Here is a 26,690-nt window from a genome sequence, read left to right as displayed (position 1 = left end):
GCACTGTCTCTTTAAAAAAGCCGGCCGGCAATTCAGCAGCGGTACCCGACAATTTAGAACAGAAAGATAGAGCATCACACATAGATTAGATAGATAGAAACATGTCAGTCACATATATATGAAGTACAGTGATAGTGTTGGTTACTGTACTTGTCATTTAGTATTAAAATAAAGGATTTATTATTAAAAAAATTGGCGTGGGGTTCCCCTTAATTTTAGGCTCTAGCGGAGGTTAAGCAGACGGCTGGGGCAGATGTTTGAAGCCTGGGAAGGGGGTAATACCCACGGAGCTTCCCAGGCTACTAATATCAGCCCCCAGCTGAATACATAGCCTTTACTAGCTATTAAAATGGGGGACCCCCCCAAAAAAATGACGTGGGGTCCCCCCTAATTTAATAGCTAGCAAAGGCTAGGCAGACAGCTGGGGGCTGATATTAATAGCCCAGGAAGGGAGCCATGAATATTGGCCCCCTCCCAGGCTAGAAACACCAGCCGTCAGCCGCCCCAGAAATGGCGCATTCATAGGATGCGCCAATTCTGGCACTTAGCCTCGCTCTTCCACGCTGCCCTGGTGCGGTGGCAGGGGGTAATAGGGCTGGGGTTGATGTCAGCTTATAATGCCAGCTGACATCAAGCCCAGGTTAGTAATGGAGAGGCGTCTATAAGACACCCCCATTACTAACCCCATAGTCAAAGTTAAAAAAAACACAAACACCCAGAATAAAGTCCTTTAATTGAAATAAAGACACAATCCTTTATTGTTCTAAATTAAACCATACCTACCATCACGCCCATTCCAGCTGAAGCCAACGATCTCCTGCAATAAAAGAAAAATAATAAAGCAACCTCATCCTTACCTTTCCATGGTTCCCACGACAGCTTCAGCTCTGCTACATCGAGATGACAGGCTGGACCGCAGCAGAACGCCGCCATCCAGCCTGTCATCCCGCAGACACTGAGAAGCGCAGGCTTGCTTGCGCTGCTCAGCGTCTCTCTGTGACGACATCCAGATGAGCCGAGTTCATGTCCAATGAACTCGGCTCACCTCATGCACGTCACTGACAGCGTGGGAAAATTCTCACGCTGAAGCGCTGATTGCAGGAGAATTTTCCCACGCTGTCAGTGACGTGCAGGAGGTGAGCTGAGTTCATTGGACATGAGCTCACCTCATGCACATCACTGACAGCGTGGGAGAATTCTCCTGCACTCAGCACTTCAGCGTGAGAATTTTCCCACGCTGTCAGTGACGTGCATGAGGTGAGCCGAGTTCATTGGACATGACCTCGGCTCATCTGGATGCCGTCACAGCGAGACAGTGAGGAGCGCAAGCATGCCTGCGCTTCTCAGTGTCTGCGGGATGACAGACTGGATGGCAGCGTTCTGCTGCGGTCCAGCCAGTCATCTCGATGTAGCAGAGCTGAAGCTGTCGTGGGAACCATGGAAAGGTAAGGATGAGGTTGCTTTATTATTTTTCTTTTATTGCAGGAGATCGTTGGCTTCAGCTGGAATGGGTGTGATGGTAAGTATGGTTTAATTTAGAACAATAAAGAATTGTGTCTTTATTTCAATTAAAGGACTTTATTCTGGGTGTTGTGTTTTTTTTAAATACTTTACTAGAAATTCATGGCGGTCATGTCTAATACTGGCGTGACCCCATGAATTTTGGGCTTAGGGCCAGCTGATAATACCAAGCTGGCCCTAACCCCTTTATTACCCAGTGAGCCACCGCACCAGGGCCCTGGATGAGTTGGGTACAGCGCCAGAAGATGGCGCTTCTATGAACGCGCCATTTTCCGGGGTGGCTGCGGACTGCAATTTGTAGCGGGGGGGGGCCCAGAAAGCTTGGGCCTCCCTGCGCTGCAGATTCCAGCCCCCAGCTGCCTAGTTGTACCTGGCTGGACACAAAAATAGGGCGAAGCCCCACGTACTTTTTTTTTTAATTATTTCATGAAATTCATGAAATAATTAAGAAAAAAAGGCCTTCCCTATATTGTTGTGTCCGGCCAGGTACAAATAGGCAGCTGGTGGTTGGGGGCAGCCCGTTCCTGCCTGCTGTACCTGGCTGGACACAAATATAGTGCGAAGCCCCACTTCAATTTTTTTTAATTATTTCATGAAATTCATGAAATAATTAAGAAAAAAAGGGCTTCCCTATATTGTTGTGTCCGGCCAGGTACAAATAGGCAGCTGGTGGATGGGGGCAGCCCGTTCCTGCCTGCTGTACCTGGCTGGACACAAATATAGTGCGAAGCCCCACTTCAATTTTTTTAAATTATTTCAGGAAATTCATGAAATAATTTAAAAAAAATTGACGTGGGGCTTCGCACTATATTTGTGTCCAGCCAGGTACAGCAGGCAGGAACGGGCTGCCCCCAACCACCAGCTGCCTATTTGTACCTGGCCGGACACAACAATATAGGGAAGCCCTTTTTTTCTTAATTATTTCATGAAATAATTTAAAGAAAATTGACGTGGGGCTTTGCCCTGTTTTTGTGTCCAGCCAGGTACAACTAGGCAGCTGGGGGCTGGAATCCGCAGCGCAGGGAGGCCCAAGCTTTCTGGGCCACCCCCGCTGCAAATTGCAGTCCGCAGCCACCCCGGAAAATGGCGCGTTCATAGAAGCGCCATCTTCTGGCGCTGTACCCAACTCATCCAGGGCCCTGATGCGGTGGCTCACTGGGTAATAAAGGGGTTAGGGCCAGCTTGGCATTATCAGCTGGCCCTAAGCCCGAAATTCATGGGGTCACGCCAATATTAGACATGACCACCATGAATTTCTAGTAAAGTATTTAAAAAAAACACAACACCCAGAAAAAAGTCCTTTAATTGAAATAAAGACACAATACTTTATTGTTCTAAATTAAACCATACTTACCATCACGCCCATTCCAGCTGAAGCCAACGATCTCCTGAAATAAAAGAAAAATAATAAAGCAACATCATCCTTACCTTTCCATGGTTCCCATGACAGCTTCAGCTCTGCTACATCGAGATGACAGGCTGGACCGCAGCAGAACGCTGCCATCCAGCCTGTCATCCCGCAGACACTGAGAAGCGCAGGCTTGCTTGCGCTCCACAGTGTCTCTCTGTGAGGGCATCCAGATGAGCCGAGTTAATGTCCAATGAACTCGGCTCACCTCATGCACGTCACTGACAGCGTGGGAAAATTCTCCTGCACTCAGCGCTTCAGCGTGGGAGAATTCTCACACTGAAGCGCTGAGTGCAGGAGAATACTCCCACGCTGTCAGTGACGTGCAGGAGGTGAGCTGAGTTCATTGGACATGAGCTCACCTTATGCACGTCACTGACAGCGTGGGAAAATTCTCCTGCACTCAGCGCTTCAACGTGGGAGAATTCTCACGCTGAAGCGCTGAGTGCAGGAGAATTCTCCCACGCTGTCAGTGACATGCAGGAGGTGAGCTGAGTTCATTGGACATGAGCTCACCTTATGCACGTCACTGACAGCGTGGGAGAATTCTCCTGCACTCAGCGCTTCAACGTGGGAGAATTCTCACGCTGAAGCGCTGAGTGCAGGAGAATTCTCCCACGCTGTCAGTGACGTGCAGGAGGTGAGCTGAGTTCATTGGACATGAGCTCACCTTATGCACGTCACTGACAGCGTGGGAGAATTCTCCTGCACTCACCGCTTCAGCGTGAGAATTTTCCCACGCTGTCAGTGACGTGCATGAGGTGAGCCGAGTTCATTGGACATGAACTCGGCTCATCTGGATGTCGTCACAGAGAGACGCTGAGCAGCGCAAGCAAGCCTGCGCTTCTCAGTGTCTGCGGGATGAGAGGCTGGATGGCAGCGTTCTGCTGCGGTCCAGCCTGTCATCTCGATGTAGCAGAGCTGAAGCTGTCGTGGGAACCATGGAAAGGTAAGGATGAGGTTGCTTTGTTATTTTTCTTTTATTGCAGGAGATCGTTGGCTTCAGCTGGAATGGGCGTGACGGTAAGTATGGTTTAATTTAGAACAATAAAGGATTGTGTCTTTATTTCAATTAAAGGACTTTATTCTGGGTGTTTGTGTTTTTTTTAACTTTGACTATGGGGTTAGTAATGGGGGTGTCTTATAGACGCCTCTCCATTACTAACCTGGGCTTGATGTCAGCTGGCATTATAAGCTGACATCAACCCCAACCCTATTACCCCCTGCCACCGCACCAGGGCAGCGTGGAAGAGCAAGGCTAAGTGCCAGAATTGGCGCATCCTATGGATGCGCCATTTCTGGGGCGGCTGACGGCTGGTGTTTCTAGCCTGGGAGGGGGCCAATATTCATGGCTCCCTTCCTGGGCTATTAATATCAGCCCCCAGCTGTCTGCCTAGCCTTTGCTAGCTATTAAATTAGGGGGGACCCCACGTCATTTTTTTTGGGGGGTCCCCCATTTTAATAGCTAGTAAAGGCTATGTATTCAGCTGGGGGCTGATATTAGTAGCCTGGGAAGCTCCGTGGGTATTACCCCCTTCCCAGGCTTCAAACATCTGCCCCAGCCGTCTGCTTAACCTCCGCTAGAGCCTAAAATTAAGGGGAACCCCACGCCAATTTTTTTAATAATAAATCCTTTATTTTAATTCTAAATGACAAGTACAGTAACCAACACTATCACTGTACTTCATATATATGTGACTGACATGTTTCTATCTATCTAATCTATGTGTGAAGCTCTATTCTGTCTGTTATAAATTGTCGGGTACAGATGCTGAATTGCCGGCCGGCTTTTTTAAAGAGACAGTGCATGAAAACACTATTATTTTTTTTTGATAAATCCTTTACGCTAAATGACAAGTACAGTAAGCAACACTGTCACTGTATTTCGTATATATGTGGCTGACATGTTTCTATCTATCTAATCTATGTGTGAAGCTCTATTCTGTCTGTTATAAATTGTCGGGTACCGCTGCTGAATTGCCGGCCGGCTTTTTTAAAGAGATGGTGCATGAAAACACTATTATTTTTTTTGATAAATCCTTTACGCTAAATGACAAGTACAGTAAGCAACACTGTCACTGTACTTCGTATATATGTGGCTGACATGTTTATATCTATCTAATCTATGTGTGAAGCTCTATTCTTTCGGTTCTAAATTGTCGGGTACAGGTGTATGCCGCTGCTGAATTGCCGGCTTTTCATGTTTCACTGTTGGCACTGTTCCCATCGATTTGGGCAATCACTGTAATGCCACAACCACCATGGCTGTGGCATTACAGTGAGTGGCAGACAATCCCTGCATGATTGGTGCTCTAAATAGCGCCAGACATGCAGGACACGCTTTTGGTGCACGAACAGTTATCGAACATAACCTCGAACAGCCAAATTTTTTGCAAATCGTTCGGGTTCGTCGAACAACTCGAACACCGCCCAAAACAGCTCGAATTTGAGATTGGCGAACAGTTCTAGTCGAACACCGCTCATCTCTATTTATAAGGCAAGAAATCCCACTTATTACACCTGACAAGGCACACCTGTGAAGTGAAAACCATTTCCGGTGACTACCTCTTGAAGCTCATCAAGAGTGTGCAAAGCAGTCATCCAAGCAAAAGGTGGCTACTTTGAAGAACCTAGAATATAAGACATATTTTCAGTTATTTCACACTTTTTTGTTAAGTATATAATTCCACATGTGTTAATTCATAGTTTTGATACCTTCAGTGTGAATGTACAATTTTCAAAGTCATGAAAATACAGAAAAATCTTTAAATGAGAAGGTGTGTCCAAACTTTTGGTCTGTACTATATGTATTTAATTAATTAGTCAGATTAGCTGTTATTCACTTCTTATCTTTTTGCATATATGCACATAATGTCAAATATAATTTATCACTAGGACACTATGTACCAAGCACTTTCTGTCAATCTAAGTCTAAGGCATTCTGATACCTATCAGTCACTTTGTTACTTCATTCAATTCTTTTATTGTGACTTTTTACTTATGAGTATTTATTACATTTCCAGAAGTGATTCATCAGTCTTTATGTACTATTATTTATAATATTAACAAATAGGTTGTCTTGCTTTAGACACTAGCGCAATAGTGGACACGAATGGAAATATAGATCCATTGATTTTTTTTTCATTTTGTACATCTATGAAACAGTATTGTGCATGCTTATTTCTTTCCCTGATGTATTATTCCATTACATCTTGTATCTTCTGTGGCACTTGTTTTATAGGTTATCACCCACTATTTTTAACTATGTTTTTATTTTGTATATTCTAGATTGTGATTAATAAAGAATAACTATTGCAATATATATGCAGTTGTTTCTATAGGTTTTCTAAGTAAGAGATTCAAATTAACTGCTAATAAGCAGTTGTGTCTTCATTTTAGCAGATTCATGATTTGGAAACAGCTACAGGTGCTTCTCACAAAATTAGAATATCATCAAAAAGTTAATTTATTTCAGTTCTTCAATACAAAAAGTGAAACTCATATATTATATAGAGTCATTAGAAGTGTTTATTTCTGTTAATGTTGATGATTATGGCTTACAGCCAATGAAAACACAAAGGTCATTATCTCAGTAAATTAGAATACTTTATAACAACAGCTTGAAAAATGTTTTTAAAATCTGAAATGTTGGCCTACTGAAATGTATGTTCAGTAAATGCACTCAATACTTGGTCGGGGCTCCTTTTGCATCAATTACTGCATTAATGCGGTGTGGCATGGAGGCGATCAGCCTGTGGCCCTGCTGAGGTGTTATGGAAGCCCAGATTGCTTTGATAGCAGCCTTCAGCTCGTCTGCATTGTTGTGTCTGGTGTCTCTCATCTTCCTTTGGACAATACTCCATAGATTCTCTATGGGCTTAAGGTCAGGCGAGTTTGCTGGCCAACCAAGCACAGTGATACTGTTGCTTGTAAACCAGGTATTTGTACTTTTGGCAGTGTGGACAGGTGCCAAGTGCCAATCCTCCTGCTGGAGTATGAAATTTCCATCTCCAAAAAGCTTGTCAGCAGAGGGAAGCATGAAGTGCTCTAAAATTTCCTGGTAGACGGATGCGCTGACTTTGGTCTTGAAAAAACACAGTGGACCTATACTAGCAGATGACATGGCTCCCCAAATCATCACTGATTGTGGAAACTTCACACTAGACCTCCAGCAGCTTGGATTGTGGCCTCTCCACTCTTCCTCCAGACTCTGGGACCTTGTTTTCTAAATGAAATGCAAAATTTACTTTCATCTGAAAACAACACATTGGACCACTGAGCAACAGTCCAGGTCATTTTCTCCTTGTCCCAGGTAAGACGCTTCTGGCGTTGTCTATTGGTCATGAGTGGTTTGACACAAGGGATGCGACACTTGTAGCCCATGTCCTGAATATGACGGTGTGTGGTGGCTCTTGAAGCAATGACTCCAGCAGCAGTCTACTCCTTGTGAATCTCCCCCAGATTTTTGAATGGCCTTTTCTTAACAATCCTTCCAAGGCTACGATTATCCCGGTTGCTTGTGCACCTTTTTCTGCCACACTTTTTCCTTCCACTCAACTTTCCATTAATATGCTTTGATACAGCACTCTGTGAACAGCCAGCTTCTTTAGCAATGACCTTTTGTGGCTTACCCTCCTTGTGGAGTGTGTCAATGACTGCCTTCTGGACATCTGTCAAGTCAGCAGTCTTCCCCATGATTGTGGAGCCTACTGAAACAGACTAAGGGACCTTTTTAAACCCTTAGGAAGCCTTTGCAAGTGTTTTTGTTAATTATTCTAATTTACTGAGATAATGACTTTTGCGTTTTCATTGGCTGTAAGCTATAATCATCAACATTAACAGAAGTAAACACTTGACATAGATCACTCTGCTTGTAATGACTCTATATAATATATGAGTTTCACTTTTTGTATTGAAGAACGGAAATAAATTAACTTTTTGATGATATTCTAATTTTGTGAGAAGCACCTGTATGTTCTCCTCCTTAAAATTAGCCCTTTTGAAGCAGCTGTGTTCTCTATCAGTAGCAGGTCTGCAGAATACACAATGACATCTTATTACATATCTGACATAGCTCCCTAGCTCCCCTCTCATTTTTGGTACATCCCAGAGAGAAAACTTTGCATTCAAGCCCAGAAGTTTAAAGGTAGTTTTCTGGGACTTCATATCAAACTTGCCAGGTGGTGGTCCAATTCTGAGCATCTCTACTTATTAGCTAACAGTAGTGGCTGCAGCTCCAAAATGTCCATATGCCCTCTTCATTATTTAGCAGGCACATCTCTGTGTCTGGTAATACAGTCGAGTCCTACTCAAAAGTATAGTACTAAACTGCAGAGAGCTGCTGTACCAGGCTTATCTGTTTGGGGTGCTGGGAGTTAAACCAGCCACCCACTTGATATTAATGGCATGACCTAAGAGTAAGCCATTTATATCAAAGTCCCAGAGAATCCCTTCAATTGCATCTCTTAAAATAATTTACCATAAATTTTGAGTTTAATCCTTCGAAGTGCTGTACCAGCTGGGTTTTGAGCAATACAAGTGTAAGTTCCAGCATCTACTTGTCTCACGTTAACAATTTTTAGGCCTCCATTAGGAAGAACAGAATAATTACTTCCTACAAAACAGAAAAACAAATAAATAAAACGGTAATGAAGCAATACAACTATAAAATAGTGACAGGTCATAAAATAGTTACAGTATAAATAATAAGTGTATAAAATATACTGTATGATCTAATATAAAGATATTAGAAACATAGTACCTGTTTTGATAGAGACACCTTCTTTCTGCCATGTCAATGTGGGTGAAGGTGTTCCAATGGCTTCACATGATAGAGTGACAGAATGGTTTATAATTCCTTCCATAAAATCAGCTTGACTCTGAATGACAGGAACCTCTAATTTGGAAATTATCAGAAAGGAAAAATAGATAATTCATTGAGTTACTTTTACCGATACTTGGAATATTAAGTAATGCAGATAACACCAAATAAAGGATCTACTACATGCATGCATACATAGATGTCATGCATTCCAGCATTTCTATTTTTATTAAAGACATGTTTTTTAGTGATAATGATTTGTTAATGACTGTAATTTAACTACTAACCTTGGACATGGAGATTTATAGAAATTTGTGCAGAGCCAACCTCATTAACCGCCTTGCAAGTGTATGTTCCAGCATGACTTAGTTCTGCACGTGCTATTTCGATACTTCCTAGAATCCAATTAGAAGAAATAAATTTAGAGCCTCTGAGTAATTCTTGCTATATTAAATTAAAAAACTTAGTGTTGGCAGACCATTAATTGCTCTTTCCCTCTAGAATATAAATGGCAACATTTTTTCCATTAAAGATGAACAGGGCATCTATCCAGAATTTAATATGATGTTCGAAAGTAAGAGTTTTTGTGTACCCCAGATACCGTAAAGATTTTCTTTTCATTTTTTTTTCTTTTTTTTTAACTAGACTAATATCTGAGTCAGTACACATTGTATGTTGGTGCTCCAAAAGAAAGGATCAGTAAGTAAATGTTCTGGTCTAGGGTGTGAATTTTTTTTCTTGCTCCGATCTTATCTGAAGTCTTAATATTGGGGTCTGGTTGTGGGCTTGTACTTGTATTCTAGTTAAGTGCCAGGTCTGATTTCATTCAGGGGCACCATTTACTTTGTGGGTCTAGTGTGGAGTCGATATAATTCAAGGAGGGCTTCTGGTATTCCTTATTAAATTTGAGGTCTTTATTTTGTGAAGTTTTTTATCTGAGGGCTAAATAAATTATGAAATCTCGTCTAGTCTTTGAATTAAATTTGGGGTCTGATCCAAAAAATGTTTTGGTATCTGTTGTAAGGCCTGGATATTTATTGTACAGTTTAGTCTGAGATCTGTATTAATTTAGAGGTCAGTTCTGCAGTTTGTGTCAATTTAAGGGATTATTTTGAGACTGACCTTCGTTTTGCATTTTACTTTTGAATTTCTTTTGAGGTCTGGTCTAGGGTCCAAATCATTTTTGGGGTCTTGTGTCTATTTTAGCTTATTGGCTTTGGTATGTTGCCTGTATCAATTTAGGGAGTCTGCTCTATTTAGGGACGTGGTCAAGAGTTTGTTGGCTCCCTTGTCACTTTTGTACAATTTTAATTTATGTGTCTAATAGTGTTTGCAGATTGATAGGGGTTTGTTTTATTTCTTAAATTTTAGTACGGTAATTGGAATAGGCAGAGGAGAGACAGAGCATAAGGAGAAAAAGAGCAAACTAATGTGGACTGCAGAATACACTGAGAGAGCGCTATAAAAGTAAGTATGCCCAGCCTCAGAGTTGTCCATCTGCCTCTCTCCTCTTTAGCATCCACATCTTTATGACATAAAACAAAGCGAGGGCACTAAGGCTTCCTCCACTGGCCACCAGGATGGGCAGAAAGGTATGCTTCTCCATCCTCTTCCCAAGTTAAATATTTTAGCAGAAGAATTTAGAAGAATGAACATACAACAACATTTAAAAGAATCGCCTGATTACATAAGAAATAAATTGCAAATAAAGTGTATGTTGGGACTTTCAAGGCTTTAAGAGCTTATTTGGGGTACAATATAAAATTGATGAACACTATAAATTATACTTTTGAAATCTAGAGTAACAACTATAAATACTTTCCGATGTAAAATCATTTAGTGTTGAAAACTGACAGGCGTTGGTCGCCAGATTTAACCTATTTTACTACGTTTACTGTATGTAAACAATTGAGCTTACCAGAATCTAGGGTCTTGTAGTTTTCTCCTTCAGCAGGGAGGTTTAATCCATCCTTTGACCAATGGACCATTGGACGTGGAACACCATATACAGTACAGGGAATTACTGCAGGTGAAGACTTACTCACAAAGATATTTGCAACTTCATCGGCAATGGAAGGAGGCACTGCAGGGAGATAAAATTATAAACAGGCTTATTAAATGGACGGTCTCAAAATTGTAACTCACTGCAAATGGACATGATTTTTTTTATCTACCATGGCCATCAATAACATTATCAGACAAGTTATTCTTTTTTTCTGACATTTTAGAGGGAAAAATAATTAAAAGAAAACTTCTAATGATGAATAGATCACGGAGTATAATAATTACTAGTTGACTACAACAGTTAAATCAAGTGCATATAGTTTGACAATTATATCCTCATTTAAACAAATACTGGGACTAGTGGAAAAACTATTCAAATTAACCCCTTCACCCCCGGGCCATTTTCCGTTTTTTGCGCTTTTGTTTTTTGCTCCCCTTCTCCTCAGAGCCATAACTTTTTATTTTTTGGTCAATATGGCCATATGAGGGCTTATTTTTTTGCGGGACAAGTTGTACTTTTTAATGACACTATTGGTTTTATCATATCTTTTACTGGAAAATGGGAAAAAAATTCCAAGTGTGGTGAAATTGCAAAAAAAGTGCAATTCCACAGTTGTTTTTTTTTAAATTTACTATGTTCACTATATGGTAAAACTGACCTGCCATTATGATTCCACGGGTCACTACGAGTTCACAGATACCAAACATGTATAAGTTTGATTTTTTTTAAGTGGTGAAAAATAAATACAAAATTTGTTAAAAAAGTCACCATTTTCTGAGCTCCGTAGCGTCTCCATTTTTGGGATCTGGGGCCGGGTGATGGCTTATTTTTTGCCGAGCTGACCTTTTTATTGATTCGATTTTGGGGTAGTTTCAATCGCCCATTACTACATTTTATTGCAATGTTGTGGCAACCAAAAAAACGTAATTCTGGCGTTTTGATTTTTTTTCTCGTTGCGCTGTTTACCATCTGATTAATTATTTTTAGATATTGATAGATCGGGTGTTTTTGAATGCAGCGATTCCATTTTTTATTTATTTTTTATTGTTTTATTTTGAATGGGGCTAAAGAGAGGTGATTTAAACTTTTATATTTTTTTACATTTTTTTAATAACTTTAAAAACATTTTTTTTTTACTTTTCACTTGCTTCAATAATTTGCATGGGAGACTAGAAATTTGATCGCCTGTGTGTAGCAGAAATGCTCAGTTGCTATGAGCGCTGACTGCTGGGCGCAGGGGTCTACTGCAGACCCTGGCTTGTCATGCCAACCCTTCGGCGACCTGCGGTCATGTGACATGGGCACCCCATGGGCAGGACTTATGACGTCCTTCAGAGATTGACAGCAGTATTTAACATGTTATCAGCCACGAGTGGATCGCAATTCCACCTGCAACTGTTAGGGGCACATGACAGTAGTACAGATAAACGGTCATGTTCCCAGAAAGGTGCGGGCTCATTGTCGAAGCCCGCACCAAAGGGAAAGACACGACATGTGCCGTACATGTACGGCACATGTCGGAAAGGGGTTAAAATGCCAATGAAAAATTCCTATGTCAGAATGGATTTGAAAAAAAGGGAAGTATTTTTGACATCTTCGTATGCAAATTGCCTCTTCAGAGAAAAGAGGACTTGTACTCTATAGCGCCACCTATTCGAAGCAGCAATCCTACAAGTCACAATCAACCCTTTAACGAGTCGTGCAATATGACTTAGGATAAAAGCCAAATCAGAATCTCAATTTGCAGACACGGTGTTTCGGACTGTTGGCCCTCGTCAGTGCAAAGTATGAGAACTGATTTGTCTACGTGAGAGGCTCTGGACTGAGGTCTAAGGGGTAAAGTTTCTCCTTATGGAGAGTGACAAACAAGCTCTGGCACGTCAAGGTAAGGAGGCTTATTCGCCGCGCAATGCTCGGCGAATGCTTTGACATCTTCAAAAACTTCATGGCAAATCCACTTTAAATTGAAACCTTACTTTTCACTTAACAGATGGAAAAAGAGAAGTCTTTTGTGAACCTTGTATTGCTTAACTTTCTCCTAACACTTAAAGGGAAGCTATCATGACCAATTATGCTATTAACCTGTAGAAAAAGGGTAAATCTGCATGTTAGTGGCGTTATAGATGTGTCTGGCCGCTGTTGTGAAAGTGCGGCACCTGGGAACTTTATTTCTCCAGGGCTTTAAGTCATGCAGGAGTGCCCGGAGCAATTGCAATCAATGCTCACAGACTTCACAGTGGTGACTGTAAGCACACCCCGGCACTGACTGACAGCCGGCTCTGCAGTAAATCAATTCTAAAAAATCTTTTGACAATGACAAAATGCCTCTTCTCATCGGCCTGGCTGGGAGCCGCACTCTAATTGCTTATTTGTTGAAAATTAATCAGGAATATTTTCACTGTAGCAACAAGGCATTCTATATAATCTAATGTGTTCTAGTTTATTGATAATATTTTTGCACTGAAAATTGTTGACCATAGCAACCAATGAGATTAGATATGTCAAGTTCTGGTCTACTTTGAAAAATAAACAGTTCCTGAAAAATGTTTAGTTACATTAAAGATATATTCACGCCGGACAGATTTATTATAAGAATATCTGCAAATGTAAGCGCATGTTCACACAATGGATTGTGGAAGAACTGATGTGTATTTGCACTGGAAACCATAGCAGAAATATGAGAATATTTAGTTTGAACTGTCAGAATGATTTCCTTCCTTCAATAGGATTAGCTCCATTCAATAAGGACTACTGTGTGGGTGGCTACCGATCATATTTTTCAAGTGGAATCATGTGGAGTCATGTGTGGTAAAGACCACAAGAATTAGCAGTGAATAAAAAGGCCCACACCTCTGGAATCATATGGCGGATTTAAAAGAGAAAACAAGCAAACACAAAAAGAAAAAATCTAAATAATCAGGCAAGAAAACAATCAGAACAAAAAATGTCAGCTTTTGACCTAGTGACAGGTCCTCTTTAAACGTTACATTCCATCGAACTACAGTGCCCTCTACATATTATTTTGCAACTAAGAGGCAATGGTGATAAAATAAATAATATAAAAAAAGTCTAGATATTTGTATTACATAATACAGTAGATCATAGAAAAATGTTTTCGCTCACCCTCTCTCAAGATCATACAGATAGATGTGAGAGCTGATTAGCTTACAGTCTGTGTTTTCTTACCAAGTACTGTTAAGGAAACCTCAATTTCATCATAACCAGCATCATTTGAAGCAGAACACACATATGTTCCAGTGTCGTCTACAGATGGAGAAATTATTATGAGTGATCCTGAAGAATGAAGTCTGCAAAAATAAAGTCATATTAAAGCACAATACCTGTAAATAGGGTCTGCAATACCAAAACATCTAATTATAGTCATCCCTAAAAGCATAGGACACATAAACAGGCAGATGAAATAAAACCATCAAACAATGCTGCTCAAGATTTGAGGTTATAAATTGTAGTAAATGACAATGTAATATATGTCAGTATTAGTGATGAGAGAGCATGCTTGTTACTTGAGATTTACGACCATGCTCAGGTGTTTTCAAAGTATCTTCAGCGTGCTCGGGTGTTATGTTTTAGTCACCCCTGCGCATGATTTGTGACTGTTTGACAGCTTTAATACATGTGAGGAATGCCTGTTCTTAGGCATTCTTCACAAGTATTAAAGCTGTCAAACAGTTGCAAATCATGTGCAGGGGTGACTAAAACATAACACCCGAGCACGCTGAAGATACCCGGGAAAACACCCAAGCATGCTCGCCAAAAGGGTTAACAGAACATACTCGCTCATCATTAGTCAGTATCTAAGTTCATAAATGTAACTTCTTATTTACAGTGGAAATTATAAATATGCTATAGCAAGAGAGAGAGTGCCACAATCTTACATGCGGTGTGTCTGGAAAAGTTTAGAACAAATTATGACAGTTTATCATGACTTTTGAAGGACTCAGCAATTTGACCACCACTGATCCTGCATTGATTGCATACCCCAGTTAGAGATTATACAACCTTTTAAACGTGCATGGTGCAAAGATGAATCTCTTTAGGACCGGGCCTTATTTGGTCTTAAAGGGCTGAAATGAAAAAGTCTGCAATTAAGTTGGGCAATACTTAAAGAGGTTGTCCGGTCAAAACTGATAAGTCTTCAATCACCTGTGGATTGCAGACTTATAAGTCCCTCCAGCGCAGGCACTGTACACTGAGAAGATTCGCCAGTTTCAGACCCGGTAACAGAGGGTATGTATGAGTTACACTTGTATTGAGCCAAGGCCACATCCCGTCTAGTGAAGCTACCGGCCAGTGGGCATGGCCAACTAGAGGGCGCGGCCTCGCTTCATACAAGTGTATGGAGAGCGAGGCTACGCCCACTGGCCGGGCCCTGGCCGGGAGTATGTATAAGTCATACATACCCTCCATTATCGGGTCTGAAACTGGCGAATCCCCGCATTGCACAGTGCGTGTGCTGGGGGGATTTATGAGTCTGCAGTCACACGGATTGACTGCAGAATTATCAGTGTTGACTGGGCAACTATCCAGTCTAAAAAGAAAAGCCTGCAGTCACTCTATGATTCCCCTGTATGCCATAAGTGAGTGTATGGACTCATCCGACTTCTCTTAATTCTCATCCATCGCGAGAAGCCGGAAGAGTCTAGTTGCCAAGTGACCAACAGTAAGCAAATACAGTCATGTGACCGCCCACTCTTAGTGCTATCAAGGGACTATATCAATAACTGTGAATGCATTGTGCACTATCATGATTTGGAAATTTACACTCCCATAGAGTGAATGCAGACTTTTCATTTCAGCCTTGAAAAACCCTTTAACACCATTGCTCAATATGATGTAGATATGTGTTAGAACCTGTGTGGAGCAAGAGTGGAAGGGGTTCAAGAGCTGAGCTCTCTCCACACGCAGTAGATGATGGCTATATTACACAGATGTTAACTATTTAAATGCTGCTATCAATCTCTGTTAAAGCAAGCAGTTGAAGATGTCATCGTGGGCACCGATGAGTTACCATCGCAGCCTGTGTCCTGCTTAAAGGGGTTGTCCAGTACTATTGATAATCGCCCAATGTATTTTTATGTTGAAAAGAAGTTTCTTTGTAAATACCTTGCGCTGCTGTTACAGCCTGTGAACGGCGCTATCGCTGGCCGCTCACAGGCATCACGTGACAATCAAGTGAGGCGTGACATCAGTGACGCTGTCCCCGCAGTGGATGCTGGGTTGTGGGCGGGGTTACCCCACTCATCACAACCAGCATCCACCGTGCTCTCTCCCAATGAATGAGGAGAGGGAAAGCGTGCGGTGGATGCTTGGTGTGACATGCGGGGTAACCCCGCCCACAACCCATCACTCACCATGGAACGCAGCACTGAGTCATCCCCAGCTGCAGCTGGAGCTTGACATGACATCAGCGGATGTCAAAGCCGGCTGCAGTCGGGGGTCACGTGATGCCTATGAATGGCCAGCTATAGCGTCACTCATATTCAGTAACAACAGTAAAAATACATTAGTCAATTATCAATAGTACTGGAAAACCCATTTAAGGACCATTCTTGGAATTCCTGTAAAGCTCAGCCACAGGCTGTAGTTCATAGAAGACTGTGATTTTCACTCTATACTGCAATGCTGCTTTATTGCAGTAAATAGTAAAAGCAATTATACAGCCGCAGGTTGAAAGTGTTAATAAAGGTCTATCAAAATATAAAATAATTAACTCATACAGTAAATTCCGTAAAGAGAAAAAAAATCAAAGCGTTAGAATTGTGGTTTTTCAGTCCTGTCTAAAAAAATTGAATAAAAAGCAATCAGTATAAATGAACCTGTCAACTCAGCACATAAAAAACATGCTCTCCTACAGCTCTATTGACGGAAAGATAAAAACATTACAGGTCTTGGAAAATGGCACCACAAAAGCAATTTTTTTTTTACAACTTTCTGAATTTTTTTATCACTAAAAAAATGTATGCAAGCTTGGTATCACAGTATTTGTATGGACCTAGATAAACATGTTTCAAGCTCATTGTAACCATAAAGCCTCATTCAGACGTCAGAAAAGAAGAGTTTCATCAGCGATTTCCATCAGCGTGTCATCAGATTTTCAGCACAGTTTGGTCATCAGAGTTTCATCATTTTTTTTTTTCATTGATGAGAGAAAAAAAGTTTCACCACCTTCTCCTCTATCTCAGTGAAAAAAATTGGATGATATTCGAATGCTATCAGATTTTTTCATGGAACCATAGACATTCGGATCAATATTATGTGATACTTTCTTGATGCCACCATATATTTTTATGTTTCACTGAACAATTTTCTCACTTGTAATTGTATAAAAAATGTATAACTTTATAAAAATCTTTCTAAGCCTGCGCTTAGGCTCGTGGTCACTTTACCTGTAAGTATTCTGATTGAGGTCTGTATGAAGGAGGTGTCCATTTTTCTTCCATTCCACTCTTGGTTTAGGAGTACCCGTAACATCACAGCTCAATGTCGTTTGCTTATTTACCAATGCTGTAATGTTTTGTGGACCGTGCATTATAGATGGAGGATCTGAAGAACAATTTCAGGGACACAAAAACATATTTATCAATTTACTACAATATACGACATCTTACAAAAGGTGTTACATGTGGATGTACCCTAACAATGCAGTCAAAGGGAACTGTGAGCAACTAATCACATCCGAAAAGATTATTCTATGAAAAGACATTGTGATAAGGTGAAAGCCCCTTTAGAGACTTGCAAAAGGCATTAGTACCCAACTCTTCTCATTGGGTCACAACTAGCGATGGGCGAGCACTAAAATGCTTGGGTGCTCGATGCTCAGGTCGAGCACATAGGAATACTCGGGTGCTCGACCCGAGCAACGAGCCCAATGTAAGACTATGGGAAACTCAAGCATTTTTCAGGCGGCTCCCCCCCGACGGTCTGCAGAGGGCCTAAAAATTGACCAAATCGATGGGAACAGTGCTCAAATGACATGGGGACAGCATGGGGAAGACCCCTGGAAGCATTTCTGACTCCCAGGTCACTTCTGTCAAAAACGTTGTCAGAGGTATTACGTCACTGTTACGGACTCACAATAAAACATACAAAAACTAAACCAAAATGGACTTTCCTGGGAAATATGTTAAGGAATATCCTTTCCAGGGTAATGACTTGTATATAAAGCAAAATAAATAACCAAAAACAAAAATCCTCCTCCACACCTTGGGCTATGTTCACACGTAGCGTTTTTGATGCGTTTTTTCACTTTTGCATTGCTTTCAACCGTGACAAATGCATTCACCAGGAAATGTCATTTTAACATTTTACAACCTTATCTGGCCATGTGGTGTGTGATATATCATCAGACACATCGTGTTTCATTTATGAAGGAGGGACTCTGAAAGTCACAAAGCCTATTTTTATAGGGCTATCAGGCAGCCTTCACTATTCTTAAAGGGTCAGCAGACGGCCCTCACTATTCTTAGAGAGCAATCAGCCGGCTATGTTTTATTGTTCCCATTACTAAAGAGTCGGTCTCCTATACTGTTATTGCGTATGCAGTGAATGGCAGGGCTGCCCAAAATTTGGACGCACCCCAATACCACTTTAAAGAGACTTAGGGGAGGGCCTCCTGAAAACAATGTTCCCATTATTAGGAAGTGGGTCTACCATTATATTTGCCTATGCAGTGAATGCAAAGGTTGCCAAAAATTTGGAGGCACTCCAATGCCTTTTGGAAGAGACGTGGAGGTCAGAGGGCCACCTGAAAACAATGTTCAAATTATTAGGAAGTGGGTCTCCCATTGTGTTTGCCTATGCAGTGAATGCATGGATTGCCAAAATTTTTGAGGCACTCCAATGCCCCTTGGAAGAAACATAGAGGGCCTCCTGAAAAAAAATGTTCCCATTATTAGGAAGAGAGTCTCCAATTGTGTTTGCCTATGCAGTGAGTGCAAGGGCTGCCAAAAATTGACAGGCACTCTAATGCCACTATGAAGAGACCTGGAGGAGGACCTCATAAAAAAATGTTCCCATTAGAAAGAAGCGAGTCTCCTTGTAATGCCCATGCACTAAGTGTATGGGCTGACAAACATTTACCCCTGGGGGGTATACATGAACATAGTGTATCAATTTTTTTTTAACGGGCATCATAAACACCCTCTAAAAAAATTATGTGGGTGTTGCATCACGGACCACAGTCACCCTGGTGATATGGTGGTGAAGGAGGAGTACAAGAGCAAATAGCGAAAATCAGGAAGCGTATCCCCATGTGTGGGTGTGAAGAGGTGCATGGGAATACACCTGCCAAAAAAAGAAACTCAAATAAAGTGTATGTTACGCTGCTATCATTCGGTGGTGTTGAGAAGTCTGGCCCAATCCAGCCCTTATTCATTTTTATAAGAGTCAGCCTGTCAGCATTTTCAGTTGACAGGCGGATGCGCTTATCAGTTATAATTCCACCAGCAGCACTAAAAACCCGCTTTGATAAAACGCTGGTGGCAGGGCAGGCCAGGACCTCCAAGGCATAGAGAGCCAGATCATGCCACGTATCCAGCTTGGATACCCAATAATTATAAGGCACAGAGGAATCACGGAGGACGTTGGTACGGTCGGCAAGGTACTCCCTCAGCATCTTCCCAAACTTTGCACTCCTTGTGAGAGTACCCCGCGCCTCAGGGCTTGTGCGATAGGAGGGGCTGAAAAAATTCTCCCAGAACTTTGACAGTGTTCCCCTGCCTCTGCTGGATTGAAGTTGTGTCTCTCTCGCCTGTACTCCTTGGTTGTCCAACGAACTGTGACCTCTGCCGCCAGCGTTTTCAGATGGGAATTTTTTTAATAGTTCCACAACAAGGGCCTTCTGGTACTGCCCCATTTTTGTAGACCTGTCCGCCTCAGGAGTAAGAGATATAAAGTTCTCCTTGTAGCGTGGGTCTAGAAGTGTCACCAACCAATAATGACTGTCACCCAAAATTTTGAGAACGCGAGGGTCATGGGAAAGGCAGAGTAACAAACTCAGCCATGCGTGCCAGACTGCTAACAGGCAAGACTTCCGTGTCCTCACCAAGAAGATGACTGACCATGCTCTCCTCCTCCTCCTACTCCTCCTCTCTGTCCTCTGGCCATCCACGCTGAACAGACGGTATGACAGCTGTGCAGGTCTATAGCGCATGAAACTAGCTCCTGTTCTTCCTCCTACTCCTCCTCTTCCTCATTGTCCCCCAATCCATGTTGGAATGAGATGAGGCTGGGCAGTGTGTAATCACCCTGTATGGTTCCTTGCTCCATATCATCGTGCTCGCCTGCAATGCATCCTCTTTGATTGTGAGCAGAGAGCATTTCAAAAGACAGAGAAGTGAGATGGTGATGCTAATTATGGCGTTATCACCGCTCACCATCTTGGTGGAGTCCTCAACGTTTGGAGGATGGTACATAGGTCTGACATCCATGTCCACTCCTGAGGTCTCATGTGTGGAGTCTGAACTGAATACCGATGGTCTTGTTGACGCTAGTACTCAACAACTGCCCTCTTCTGCTCACAAATCCTATCCAACACCTGCAGTGTAGAGTTCCAACGTGTGGGGAAATCACACACCAGTCTGTGAGCCGGAAGCTGCAAACGCTGCTGAAACACGGCAAGGGCGGAGGAAGCTGTAGGTGACTTTATAAAATTGACAGGCACAGCTGGTATGCAGACAGGTGGGCACTGGCAGGCACGACTGGCGTGCAGACAGGTGGGCAGAGGCAGGCACGGCTGACATGCAGAGAGGCGGGCACAGGCAGGTAGGAACATAGGCAGGATAGGGACCTGTACAGACTGGGATACAGGAACGGAGCCCCAGGTGCGGTAGACAAGCAGAGCGGAGCAAAACCCGCAGGTGCGGTAGACAAGCAGAGCGGAGCAAAATCCGCAGGTGCAGTAGACAAGCGGAGCAAAGCAAAACCGCAGATGCGGTGAACAAGCAAAGCAGAGCAAAACCTGCTGATGCGGTGAACAAGCAGAGCAGAGCAAAACCCGCAGATGCGGTGAACAAGCAGAGCCGAGCAAAACCGCAGATGCGGTGAACAAGCAAAGCAGAGCAAAACCCGCAGATGCGGTGAACAAGCAAAGCAGAGCAAAACCACAGGTGCAGTAAACAAGCAGAGCAGACCAAAACCCGCAGATGCGGTGAACAAGCAGAGCAGAGCAAAACCGCAGGTGCGGTAAACAAGCAGAGTAGAGCAAAACCCGCAGATGCGGTAGACAGGACAGGGCTCTGTTCACATAGAACAGACTGGAAAACACAAGAAGATAGCTGAAACACAGGAGTTAGATATGGAGGCAGGGAAACAGAACGAGCAGAACCAGATACACACAAGGTACTTGCATCGAAGTAGCGAGTGGACACAAAACTCACAAACAGAAGTACAGAGACAGCGAGTTGGAGTTTGGTGCAGGTTCAGATACTGCAGGAAAAGGGGAAGGTACAGACATAGAGACAAACAGGTAACGGACTAGGACACTGTTCAGACAGGATCTGAACCAGGAACAAGATACAGAAACGAGCCTGGGAACTCAGCCTCCAGGGTGACGGAAACTGACTAGAAGTCACAAGTACAGTTAACAGGCCTGGGTAAACAGCCCCCAGGGTGGCAAAAGCAGACTAGATACAGGACAGGACCTGGCAAGTCAGTTGCATGGAACAAACAGATGAAAAGTGTTGCTCAGGCACCTCCTACTGGGTGGAGGGGGTTTAAGTATCCAGTGACTCACAGCAATAGGCTTGGGACGCATTAGGACTGCGCACAGTGTAGCTTTAAGAATCAGAAGTAACAGCGCCGCCGCCCTAAGCCAGCAGACAAGAGACATACAAACAGCAGGTACTGGAGCAAAGTGTGCAGCCTGGCCTGATAGGTAAGATTGCGGTCTTGCATGGTGGAAGGTTGTAAGCCATGCAAGCAGGCCGCCAGGGATGTTACAGGAATTTAGTAGTGTGACCTGTGGGGTGTTGGCTGCGTATCTGCGCTTGAGTTCCAAGGACTTGGGCATAGAAAAATGAACACTGCGCTTTGACAAGGACGTGGACGTGCTACCTGATGCTGCTACTTGAGAGTGTGCAATGACAGGTGCAGGGCAGGAGGCATCTGCACATGCACCATGGGCAGGGGATTGTCTTGCATGCACAACAGAGGAAGAAGCAATGGTGCCACCCGCAGACACTGTTCCTGGATCCTGGGGTTCGGCCCACAAAGTCGGGTGCTTTGCTGCCATCTGCCTGATCATGCTGATGGTGGTCAGGCTGGTTGTTTTGCTACCCCTGCTGATTCTGGCCTGGCAGGTGGTGCAAATGGCCTTTTTTGGGTTATCGGCATAGTCTTTAAAAAACAACCAGACTCGAGAAGACCTAACAGTTGTACTGGCAACTTCCTTCATGTTGGTGTTACGGGGAAGGGTTGCTTGCCTCCCGTTTGCAGCCACCACACTACTTCTTCCTGCCTGTTGGGGTGCTCTGCCTCCCTCCCCCTGTGTGCTGCTGTGCTCGCTCTGCATGTCCTCCTGCCAGGTTGAGTCAGTTACTAAATTATCCACCACCTCGTCTTCCACTTCCGCACCCTGGTCCTCCTCCTGACTTTCTGGCAATTGTGTCTTATCGTCCACCTCTTGTGACACTTTCCGCACCATTGCCTTCATGTGACCGTAGCTGCTCAAATATTTGGGCATCGCTACATGCGATCTCCTCTTGCCCCTCTTCAAGTGGACCGGGCGAGAGGCCCGAATCTATAAATGGAAAAGTGAACAGCTCTTCAGAGTGTCCAAGTGTAGGATCAGTTATCTCTGGGTACTCGGCATGGTGGGAGGAATATGCGGTCCTGACTCACAGCTACTGAGACTTGACCGTGTGGAAGACAGGGTGGTGGTGGTGGTGGCTAAGTGACTGGAAGCATTATCCGCTATCCAACCAACAACCTTTTGACACTGCTCTGGGTTCAATAGTGGTGTGCTGCGGTCCCCTAGGAATTGTGACAGGAAGGTCGGGCGAGAAGATGTGAGTGTTTGTTGTAGCACAATTTCAGCTTGCCCACAGCCTCGTCCTCGGCCTCTGCATGCACCATCACCATCACCATAACGTCCAGTTCCCCATCCCTTGCCACACTCCTTGCCATTTTAAATGGAGGACAATATCTTCCACGCTCACTACAAATGACTGAATTTGGAGCGAAGTTATATGTAATCCGTGTGATGGAGAAACCACAGTTTTAAATACCTGGCCTGTAGGTAACAATTTTCAACAGCAAACCGGTGCCAAAAACTTTGTTGTCACACTGAAAATAAATTTGAATGGAGGCCAAAAATGGCAGTATTTTCAGCGCAATTATATGTGAATGTGATCCGTGTGACCGAGAAACCAGTTTTAAATACCTGGCCTATAGGTAACTATTTTGAACAGCAAACCGGTGCCAAAAACTTTGCTGACACACTGAAAAAAATTAGAATGGAGGCCAGAAATGGCAGAATTTTCAGAAAACGTATATGTGATCCGTGTGAGGGTCAAACCACAGTTTTAAATGCCTGGTCTGTAGGTAACTATTTTGAACAGCAAACCGGTGTCAAAAACTTTGCTAACACACTGAAAAAAAAATTGAATGGAGGCCAAAAATGGCAGTATTTTCAGCACAATTATATGTGAATGTGATCCGTGTGACGGAGAAACCACAGTTTTAAATACCTGGCCTGAAGGTAACTATTTTAAACAGCATGTTAAAGGTAAAAGTTATAAGACCATCTCCAAGCAGCTGATGTTCCTGTGACTACAGTTGCACATATTATTCAGAAATTTAAGATCCATGGAACTGTAGCCAACCTCCCTGGACGTGGCCACGGGAGGAAAATTGATGACAAATCAAAGAGACGGATAATGCGAATGGTAACAAAAGAGCCCAGGATAACTTCTAAAAAGATTAAAGGTGAACTTCAAGCTCAAGGAACATCAGTGTCAAATCGCACCATCTGTCGTTTGATCCAAAGTGGACTTCATGGGAGACACCCAAGGAGAACACCATTGTTGAAAAAAAATCATAAAAATCCAGACTGGAATTTTCCAAACTACATGTTGACAAGCCACAAAGCTTCTGGGAGAATGTCCTATGGAAAGATGAGACAAAAATGGAAGTTTTTGGCAAGGCACATCAGCTCTATGTTCACAGACAGAAAAATGAAGCATATCAAGCAAAGAACACTGTCCCTACTGTGAAACATGGAGGAGGCTCTGTTATGTTCTGAGGCTGCTTCGCTGCATCTGGCACAGGGTGTCTTGAATCTGTGCAGGGTACAATGAAATCTCAAGACTATCAAGGGATTCTTGAGAGAAATGTGTTGCCCAGTGTCAGAAACCTTGGTCTCAGTCACAGGTCATGGGTCTTGCAACAAGATAATGACCCAAAACACACAGCTAAAAACACCCAAGAATGGCTAAGAGGAAAACATTGGACTATTCTGAAGTGGCCTTCTATGAGCACCGACCTAAATCCTATTGAGCATCTTTGGAAAGAGCTGAAACATGCCATCTGGAAAAGGCAACCTTCAAACACAAGACAACTGGAGCAGTTTGCTCCTGATGAGAGGTGCAGAAGTCTCATTGACAGTTACAGGAATCGTTTGATTGCAAGGATTGCCTCAAAAGGTTGTTCAACAAAATATTAAGTTAAGAGTACCATCATTTCTGTCCAGGCTTATTTCATAAGTTTAATTTTTAAAAAAAAATCTGTGGAAGCAAGGTTGAAAAGCAATGTCTGGCTTTTATTTGTTCATTTTCATAGATTTTTAATTCATTTTTACTTTTTGTCAAATTCAAGTTATTTCTGTGACCATTGTGGGTTTTTCTTTCATTAAACGAGGGGTACCAATAATTTTGACCACGTGTGTACAGTTATATGAAAAAGTTTGGGCACCCCTATTAATCTTAAGCTTAATGTTTTATAAAAATTGGTGTTTTTGCAACAGCTATTTCAGTTTGATATATGTGATAACTGTTGGACACAGTAATGTTTCTGCCTTGAAATGAGGTTTATTGTACTAACAGAAAATGTGCAATCTGCATTCAAACAAAATTTGACAGGTGCATAAGTATGGGCACCCTTATCATTTTCTTGTTTTAAATACTCCTACCTACTTTTTACTGACTTACTAAAGCACTTTTTTTGGTTTTGTAACCTCATTGAGCTTTGAACTTCATAGCCAGGTGTATGCAACCATGAGAAAAGCTACTTAAAGTGGCCACTTGCAAGTTGTTCTCCTCTTTGAATCTCCTCTGAAGAGTGGCATCATGGGCTCCTCAAAACAACTGTCAAATGATCTGAAAACAAAGATTATTCAACATAGTTGTTCAGGGGAAGGATACAAAAAGCTGTCTCAGAGATTTAACCTGTCAGTTTCCACTGTGAGGAACATAGTAAGGAAATGGAAGAACACAGGGACAGTTCTTGTTAAGACCAGAAGTGGCAGGCCAAGAAAAACATCAGAAAGGCAGAGAAGAAGAATGGTGAGATCAGTCAAGGACAATCCTCAGACAACCTCCAGAGAGCTGCAGCATCAACTTGCTGCAGATGGTGTCACTGTGCATCCGTCAACTATACAATGCACTTTGCACAAGGAGAAGCTGTATGGGAGAGTGATGCGAAAGAAGCCGTTTCTGCAAGCACGCCACAAACAGAGTCGGCTGAGGTATGCAAAAGCACATTTGGAGAAGCCAATTTCTTTTTGGAAGAAGGTCCTGTGGACTGATGAAACCAAGATTGAGTTGTTTGGTCATACAAAAAGGCGTTGTGCATGGCAGCAAAAAAACACAGCATTCCAAGAAAAACACTTGCTACCCACAGTAAAATTTGGTGGAGGTTCAATCATGCTTTGGGGCTGTGTGGCCAATGCCGGCACCGGGAATCTTGTTAAAGTTGAGGGACGCATGGATTCCACTCAGTATCAGCAGATTCTTGACAATAATGTTCAAGAATCAGTGACAAAGTTGAAGTTACGCAGGGGATGGATCTTTCAGCAAGACAATGATCCAAAACACCGCTCCAAATCTACTCAGGCATTCATGCAGAGGAACAATTACAATGTTCTGGAATGGCCATCCCAGTCCCCAGACCTGAATATCATTGAACATCTGTGGGATCATTTGAAAAGGGCTGTCCATGCTCGGCGACCATAAAACTTAACTGAACTGGAATTGTTTTGTAAAGAGGAATGGTCAAAAATACCTTCATCCAGGATCCAGGAAATTAATAAAAGCTACAGGAAGCGACTAGAGGCTGTTATTTTTGCAAAAGGAGGATCTACTAAACATTAATGTCACTTTTCTGGTGAGGTGCCCATGCTTATGCACCTGTCAAATTTTGTTTGAATGCAGATTGCACATTTTCTGTTAGTACAATAAACCTCATTTCAAGGCAGAAACATTACTGTGTCCAACAGTTATTACATATATCAAACTGAAATAGCTGTTGCAAAAACACCAATTTTTATAAAACATTAAGCTTAAGATTAATAGGGGTGCCCAAACTTTGTCATATAACTGTATATCCATCTGAACTAACAGTCCTTCTGAGGGCTAATCCAGCTGCATATTATCAGTGCTAGGCAGGAGTTAGGCAGACAGGCAGTGTATGTGGCAGACTGCAGAGCATATAGTGCAAGAGGGTCCATTGAACGTACTGTCTGCTGCTGTAATAATTACAGATATTTGTAGACATAGCCACAGATATCAGGGGCCAGGGCAAATTTTTTTTATCTTAATCCTGGTTATTTGCTTAAAAAGCAATGCAGAGTACACCATTTTTCTACTCCATTTGCTTGTTAGCACTGCAGAATACAGCTAGATCTGTTTCATATTTCAGCGATAAAAATCCAGAAATTTGAACTGAATGTGGAAAATATTGGCCTCCTTTTCCATTCTGTT

The 26,690-nt window shown here is 42.6% G+C and overlaps 1 protein-coding gene across 3 annotated transcripts in view; it reads right to left on the bottom strand.

The window, feature by feature from the left end:
• The window catches only part of HMCN1 (hemicentin 1), a 924,522-nt gene that overhangs the window by 315,472 nt on the left and 582,360 nt on the right, over positions 1–26,690 (bottom strand). For all 3 annotated transcript variants that reach the window (XM_073642974.1, XM_073642975.1, XM_073642976.1), the window contains exons 75-80: positions 17,163–17,319; positions 13,942–14,063; positions 10,669–10,833; positions 9,038–9,145; positions 8,691–8,825; positions 8,409–8,543 (exon numbers count right to left, since the gene is read on the bottom strand). In XM_073642974.1, the coding sequence (XP_073499075.1) occupies positions 8,409–8,543; positions 8,691–8,825; positions 9,038–9,145; positions 10,669–10,833; positions 13,942–14,063; positions 17,163–17,319 (822 nt within the window). The remainder of the gene's footprint in view (positions 1–8,408; positions 8,544–8,690; positions 8,826–9,037; positions 9,146–10,668; positions 10,834–13,941; positions 14,064–17,162; positions 17,320–26,690) is intronic.

The sequence above is a fragment of the Phyllobates terribilis genome, unplaced genomic scaffold (assembly GCF_046119375.1).
Source record: "Phyllobates terribilis strain yellow unplaced genomic scaffold, ASM4611937v1 Scaffold_8__6_contigs__length_399053987, whole genome shotgun sequence".
In the NCBI taxonomy this organism is placed as follows: Eukaryota; Metazoa; Chordata; class Amphibia; order Anura; family Dendrobatidae; genus Phyllobates; species Phyllobates terribilis.
The sequence above is the reverse complement of the archived record's forward strand: the minus strand, read 5'-3'. Positions and strand labels throughout refer to the sequence as shown.